The 7852-nt window shown below is 42.9% G+C and overlaps 1 protein-coding gene across 1 annotated transcript; it reads right to left on the bottom strand.

The window, feature by feature from the left end:
- Positions 1–286: 286 nt before the first annotated feature.
- Positions 287–7422, bottom strand: CUNH5orf58 (chromosome unknown C5orf58 homolog). Its single transcript, XM_023764506.1, has 3 exons — positions 7079–7422; positions 5945–6032; positions 287–714 (listed from the first exon to the last, which is right to left on the bottom strand). Exons 1-3 carry the CDS (start codon positions 7085–7087, stop codon positions 563–565), a joined length of 249 nt encoding a protein of 82 aa, XP_023620274.1. The 5' UTR covers positions 7088–7422; the 3' UTR covers positions 287–562.
- Positions 7423–7852: the final 430 nt, after the last annotated feature.

Raw genomic sequence — 7852 nt, forward strand, 5'->3', positions numbered from 1 at the left:
TCTAGGGATCTGCACACCTGCAGTTGTCTGCTGCCATGCCTCTACCCTCCTTTGGTCTTGTGGAGGAAACCAGTCCATAACAGGAGAGGATGAGACCAATGCACAGAAACAGAACCAGGACAGAGCCATCTGGTCCATTAGCGGAGTCCTTGACATCTACTTCCACCATGGATTTCCAAGTCACGTGATCCAATACATGCTTCAGTTAGCTTGAGTTGTTTTGGGCACCTGCTACCAGGAGACAGCTTACTAACATAAACTCATACCATCCATTTATAATTTAGTGACTCTCCTTCAGCCTGAGCCAAATTCAAGCATAAGGTAAATAATAAGCAGTGTCACATGGCCAATTTCCTATGTCATACCCTTGCCATTAGTGAAATAAATTAGCCATTCTTTGAAATATTAAAACAATAATACAACAGCCTTCAGGAACATAAAATGATTATTTATAACTCAGTATATTTTATTATATTAAATATATTGGTAAACTCAGTTCTCCAAGATACTTGTTAATTCAACAATACATACAGTTATAAATTCACAACAGATAAGTAAGAAATTAGGAAGAAAAACGGTTAGAAGCAAGGGATACATCTGACTGTTGAAACTCTTCAAAGAGGGGCTTGTTTCTTTCTGTTTCCTTGGAGTCATCTGTCTTCACAGGGTGACTAAACTGTAGAGTAAGGTCACAAAGCAGTAACTGGGAGTGCTCTGTGTAAAACAATAACAAAAGGGATCATATTGTAGCATATATGTCCCTAGACAACTACTGTTGCTTTCAGTAGCTATTGCCTTAATTCTCGATTTAGTTTTCTTTTAAGTGATTATTGATCAAACTACACATTAGGTGTGCTTATTGTAACTTCAAGTCAAATTTATGTACTATAAAGTAAGCATGACAAAAATTTACTAGAAGGGTTCTTTAGCCCAACTTGTCAGCAATCTTACTAAGCTGCAACTTGATTTATGCAAATTTTATTTACACTTTTTAAACTTATCACTTTTGTGTGTTCTACATGCACATAGTATAAAGAATCAAATAGGTCTATGAGGCATGTTACAAAACTAGCAGTTTTCACCTCCCAAAAGCAACCACTTCTAACTTTGGAGCTCACTTTGGAGCTTATTTTGTTTTTATTGCTTTTGTTGTTTTGTGGCTGTGGAGTTTTTATCTTTTTTTTTTTTTGAGGTGGGGGCTGGAATTACCTCTATATTTTTAAATAACATGCATATTTTATTTTTTCAAATTTAAGTATTACCTATCTGCTTCTGATTACAGAAGATTAAGATATAACACTTTTTACTCGTGCCCATCCCCAATATACTTGAGTACAATTTTTGCTAGCTCAGTATTTAATGCTTATAATTTTTAATTATATAAGTACTAGAGGCCCAGTGCATGAAAATTCATGCACTGGAGGGGGGGTCCCTCAGCCCAGCCTGCGCCCTCTTGCAGTCCGGGAGCCCTCAGGGGATGTCCGATTGACAGCCCTCTGTGGAAGGCTACAGGTGGGCCGAGGGATGGCACTGGCTAGCGAGTAGCCGGCCCTGCCCCCCATCACCCCACTGCTGCAGCTGCCATCGGCCTCCCTCTGCGGGAGGTGACCTGGTGGGCCTATCAGGGGACGGTGATGGCCGGCCCCGCCCCCCCATCCTCCTCCACCACCGCTGGTTTCCCCCTCCCCCCCACTGCCGTCCCCTCCCTCTGCCGGCTGGCACACGCTTTGGCTGGCCTGGCACTGCCTGCCCAGCTGCCCTCCCGCCCCCGTCATTCTGCAGTTCAGTCAATTTGCATATCATGCTTTTATTACATAGGATTCTTCACAGCTGAGTCTTGTAATATGACATTTCCCTTCCTTTAAGCTACCACCCAGCCACAGTTAATTTCTTTTTTTGTTGCTTAATTATCATGAACATATCTCAAACCCCAGTTGGGTAAATCTCCTCTCCCAGTTCAGTCAAGCACTTAACTATTCTACAGTTGAAAGTCTCTCCTCTCCAGAGCCTTCTGACCTGCTCTAGCCTGGACCGATGCCCTCCAGGACTGCTGCACAGCTCACATTCTGGGAGCTCTCTTCACCATTATCCTAGGGACTCCTTTCACCTTCCCTCATGTGGAGCATCCTTTTTCCAGAATCTCATGTCTTTCTCTTTTTGGTCTGCATCCTTGTTTGGTGAAATACAACCTTAGTAACTTCTATATGTCTGAAAAGTTCTCTCTCTACACCAATGCTTAATGGAGTCACTGAATATAAAAATCTAGGTTGGAAATCATGTTTCTTCAGATTTCCAAGGGCACTGCTGCATTTTCTTCCAGCTTCCAGTGTCACTATTGAGAACTGTCAAGCTTCTCTTGTTTCTCTTTAGAAGCTTCGAGGATCTTTTGTTCTCCCAGTGTTCTGAAGCCTCACAGTACTGTATTTTGGTGTGCATTGATTTTCATCCATTGTGTTGGGCTGTTTCATTGTAAAAACTCATACCCTTCAACTCTGGAAGTTCCTCAGACTATTTCTTTAATGAATTTCTCCTCGTTCATTGTCTAAGTTCTAACACCCCTATTTACTGGATATTGGACTTCATTTGGCCTGGTTTGTCATTTCCCCCCTAAAACTTTCTTTCTTCTTCTTTTTTTCTTTATACTCTAGGGTATTTTCTACATTTTTATCTTTAACCCTCTACAGATCTATTTCTATTATCGCATTTTTAAATTTCCAAGAGCTCCCTTCTGTTCTCTAAATATTTTTTGTAGTTTCATGTTCCTTTTCATAGACACAGCATCTCCTCTGTGGATATTATAGTTTCTTTGAGTTCTCATTTCCCTTCATAATTTGGTTTTCTTCCTCCTTGATTGAACCTATTTATTGGTTCTGTCTCTGCTTTTCATAGTAGATGTTTTCCTCCAATGTCCGTGCCACAGCTGTTTGCTCATATTTGAGACCGTGGCACTATAAAGACAACAGAAGCTCTCTGCCGTGGTAGGTGGTATTGTGGGCTGGTCTGACTGGGTGGTTTGTGGGGAAACCTGTGCTATCAGTATTTTTAGGTCTTTTCTCTTAGGCTGGTCATATTCCTGAAAGAAAAATCTGCTTGAGGGTATAAATCAGGCTTCTGATGTTTTATAGGCAAGTGGGAAGAGAAAGCTAGAGGTCAATTTGGTCTTAATACCCTCATTTTTAGTACAGTACTCTCCCCCTCGGCTTGTTACCAGTGGCTGCAGGCCAGGGATCCCTGGTTTTACCTTTTTATGGAATAAACCTCGTGTCTCTGTCACAGAGAAACAGCTGCCCAGTTCCGTCGAGAAGGAAGAGACCTTAGGGGCCTATGACTTCTTAAACATTTAACCAGTCCTCCTGTTCTTAGCTCCACCTTTCCCGCTACTTCCAGAGGATTCTGTACAACCATGTGTTGAGTCTTTGGGCTATTTCTTTGCTTTACCCAGCCAGTTCATAGTTTAGATTTTTGGGCTTTAGGGTTTAAACGTCTCTGTTTGTTTCCATTTGCTTTCTGTTTTGTAGGTAACACTTTTTGAGAGCTCTTTGTCTTATGAATTTTTGCCTGTTTGACATCACTTTAACTCTCAGATCTACCAATGTTAGATATTCTGTACCTATAAATGCCAATGACAATATTTCCTATCACACAGGGTTGTTATGACAACTGAGTCCACTTATATAAAGCTCTTAGAAGGATATCTGGATTATGGTAAATGTTATGATTATTTATTGACATTATTATTTTGGGGGAGAGTGGAGTAAACAGAGTGTTCATTTAATCTTCAATGTTTACCAGAAGTCTACCGTCCTACACGTCTACAAAAGCCCCTTGTACCCTAACTGCCTGACCTACCCCACAACTTTTCAGGACATGTATAGCATATTTATTATTTCTAATTTACTTCATGAAAGGATTGTCTAGAACAGTTAGATAATCGAGTTTGGGAGGAATTTTTTAAAAGTGCAAGCATCCAGAACCAATTATTCATTAAGTAAACATTTTCCAAGAGCCCATTATATCAAGGCACTGCTAAGTGCTAGGAATACCTTTAAAAAGCTTCCAGTTGAGCAGGGACAGGGAAAGGAAGTAAACATGCAATTACAACACAGCGTGATAGATGGTATGAAAAGGTAGAAGAGGTAACACGCTGGCTTAAAGGAAGTTTTCCAACCTAAGTAGCCTTGACTGACACAGTTTAATAAATAGCAGTTAACCTGGTGGAGTGGAGGTGTGTGTGTGTGTGGCGGGGGGGGGGGGGGGGCCGCAAGGGGCATTTCAGAAAGAGAAGCCTGTGTTAAAAAACAGAAACAAAAAAAGCAACTGTGTAGAGGTGCCCCCAGGTCAGCATGGTAGGAGCGCAGCACTTCCAGGGAGAGATAACGAGACGAGAGATTGGATGGGCTGGGCTGGTCTCAAGAGGTCTTATAGTCCATTCGAGGACGACAGCAGTGAACCAATGGGAGTTTTCAGCATATTTACATGTTAGGAGATAATCCTTGCTGTAAGTTGAGATTGGTTTTAGAGATGAATTAAGCAAAGCTAACCAGATTTCTTTACATCGGACTCCTCGGTGCCTTTGCTAATGTGTACTGTAGATTTGTGAGAGAAATACAGAGCATTATGCACTTCCCAAACTTAAGTCCCAGAAGGATGTGGAACCCAGGGTTACTGCACCCATCTACTAACATCTCTAGGCCAGCAGGGTTCACAGAGCAGTCTGGGAAATGCTGCTCTGGGAGGAACAGGCAGAAATAGTGTAACAGCACTCACTCTCTGGTCCTAACTAACAGCCACCTTCCTCTTCCTGGTGGCACACTCTGCCTCCAGGTGTGGTGGTCTCTCCGCCTCAGCCTCAGCAGTAAGTTCTGACTGGTCCACACTGGTCTCGGCAGTCCCCTTCCCCTTGGCAGCAGCTGCTGCAGACGGTTGCCTTTGATGCATATCTGGCCAATGACAGGAAAGGGGAAATGTGCTGGAGGGATGAGGGAAAGGCTTACATAAAGAGAAGAGGTAGAGGTAGTGTCTGGCCAAGTCTGCAGGTAATGACCTCGAGGACTGACGAACAGAGTGAATATAACAGAGAAAAAACAGAGAAAGAACCCAGTATCCGATGAAATTTCTAAAACTCTGAAGCAACTGTAGGCTGCCCCACCGTGGATCTTCTTGCTATTTTCCTTACTTATAAGCATGTTAAGTTGGTATTTTTTTACACGTAGCTGAAGGCCTATAACTGACACAAAGGCTATTTCCAAATATCCAAGAGTCGTCAAAAGAACTACATAATCAATGCAGTTTTCACGTTTAGAAGTAGGACCCGCAGGTGAAAGAATGGGGAAGAGATTGCAGCTAGTCCGTAAGGAGCAGCTATCCTAAAATGGAACAGGGAGACTGGAGGGAATGTTTGGTCAGGGATAGATTACCCCTAGAAATGTTCATTAATGAGAGTTCACATGCCGGGGGAAAACAGAATACATCTGTGAGGTGAGTGCTCAAACATCATGCCCCATGAGGTCTAATCCAACTCTATGAGTCTGTTTAAAATGAAGAGCCCTTAACTCACAAACTTCTAATTTTTAATTTGTAAGGAATCTTAGAGGCTTAGTAAGGATTAATGGATAAAGACAGTGAATTTTGTAGAATGTGACACTGTCATGTAATAGTTTGATGAAAGGAAGAAAGGGTAGTAATTTAGAGAGGTTAGACAATATCATAAGCTTGTTAGTGTCAAGGATGGGAATTCAAATTGGCTAACTGCTAGATCAATGCTTAAACATAATTCATCTTTAGAGATCTAGTTCATATTATAATGTACGCATTTCTTAAGAAACAGAAAAGTCCTAAATAGTGGGCAAAATTCGCTAACACCTCAACAGAAGCAAAAATGGCTCTACTATTTATTTTATAACAATGACATGCAAACATTTTAGTTTAGTGATTCCATACTTACCTTTCATTTTCTTCAATTCCAAAGAAATTGCATTAATATTTTTAATTATGACATTTAGCCTATGGTCAGAAACATCACTGTTCAACATCTGATTTTAAAAGAGAAACAAAAACAATGTAAAATCAGAAACATTTATGTGTTATTAAAATACTTAAATTTTCAGTACTTCTAAAAGGAAAACCTATTATTTCAGAACAAATAATTGTGAAGTAGTAGTCTTTATAAATAGAATTCTAACATAAAAAGATATCAACTTATTATGTTAATACTAGAGGTCTGGTGCACGAAATTCATGCATGGGGGTAGGGGGTCCCTCAGCCTGGCCTGCACGCACTCGCAATCTGGGACCCCTAGGGGGACATCCCTCTTGCATTCCAGGACTGCTGGCTCCTAGATGCTAGCCTGCCTGCCTGATCACCACGAACCGCTCACCTGCCTGCCTGATCGCCCCTAACCGCTTGCCTGCCTGCCTGATCGCCCCTAACCCCTCTGCCTGCCTGCCTGCCTAATCGCCCCTAACCACCTCTGCCCCAGCCCCCGCCACTGCAACTTCATCTGGAAGGACATCCGGAATGACATCCAGAAGATCATTTGGCTGTCCAATCTAATTAGCATATTACCCTTTTATTATTGTAGATTTTCTCAACTCAAAACACCTCCAACTGGAAATCTTAGGACGAAGTTTCTTCTTTAATCAAACCACTTCCACAAGATGGGGCCCTTACAGGGGAGATGCAAACACCCCCTTCTCAGCAAGCCTCTGCACTCAAACTCCCTGAACCTGAGCAATCATTGTTTACACGGAAGTCACTGTCTTTTTCTAACTTATTCTCTTTTTTTCTTTTCTAACTTATTCTTGAGTGACAGGATTCCCATAAAATTTTTTTTAAAGAGATAGTAAAATTCAAAATAAGATTCAATGATAACTCATTGACTAAGAGGATAGCAAAATGATCACTTCTATTTTAGCAAAGGAAATTAGGGCAACCTAATTCCACCTCTGAATTTTGGTTGAGTGAAATCCGTAAATCAACATATTACTCTGTTATACTAGTACTAGTGTACACAGCACATATATTTAAACAATTGCGTCAGAAACAAATACGTAGGTGGGTCACTGGAAACCAAACTAACCTGAGCCATTCAAATCTCTCAAAACGAGTTGAAAAATAAGCCGCAGTCAGCACACCCCACTCCAGCAATGTGCAAGGTGGGCGCTTAGAGGCCGTTCCGGGGCTTGTCCAAAATAATGAAACAATTCTTCCCTGGCTCCACCTTTCCCTGAGTCAGAGGGGTTGATCCGATTCCTCACGCTCACTGCAGAGCCCACTGCAAAGGAAGTGACTGTTCGTTTTCAGGACAATGAATAAAACACACTGGGCATCCACCCACAAGCCCCTGGGCGCTGAGCGGGAATGGCAGCTGTATCCTGGGAATGGCAAACCGAAGGATAACTTTAAAAATGAGGAATGAATGTAAATTAAAAAAAAAAAAAAGCCAAAAAGAACAAGAAGGAAGTAGAAACTAGATGGATAGTGAAACGCCCAAGAAAGTTGACCCTCCAGCTCAGGGTCTGGTTGCCGAGGGCTCTAAGCCCCGTGGGTGGGTGGGTGGGGTGAGCGGGCAGAGCTTCGGCAAGACCCCACTTCACGGGACAGAGGCGGGGCTGGCTCGGCCTCCCCGCGAGCCTGGTCAGGCCATTCCTCAGGCAGGACAGGTGGGCAGTGTCCCCAGGACCTGGGAGGTGGAGGCCGGGCTCGGGCGGAGGGAGCGTGCGGGTGAGGCCCAGACACCTGCACGCGGGCACCGACCCCGTGGCCGGAGGGAGAAACACCCCAGGCCCGCACCCGCCTTCTAACAACAACCCTTCTCCTTCGGCCAAGTTAAAACCGGTAGGGGGGCCCGGGG

The sequence above is a fragment of the Myotis lucifugus genome, unplaced genomic scaffold, assembly GCF_000147115.1.
Source record: "Myotis lucifugus unplaced genomic scaffold, Myoluc2.0 scaffold_333, whole genome shotgun sequence".
In the NCBI taxonomy this organism is placed as follows: Eukaryota; Metazoa; Chordata; class Mammalia; order Chiroptera; family Vespertilionidae; genus Myotis; species Myotis lucifugus.

What these genes read in the sequence shown, in the direction of transcription:
- CUNH5orf58 (XM_023764506.1), bottom strand. An exon ending in GGAATTGAAGAAAATGAAAG is followed by an intron (nt 715 to 5,944) that starts GTAAGTATGGAA and finishes TGTTTTACACAG; the next exon opens with AGCACTCCCAGTTACTGCTT.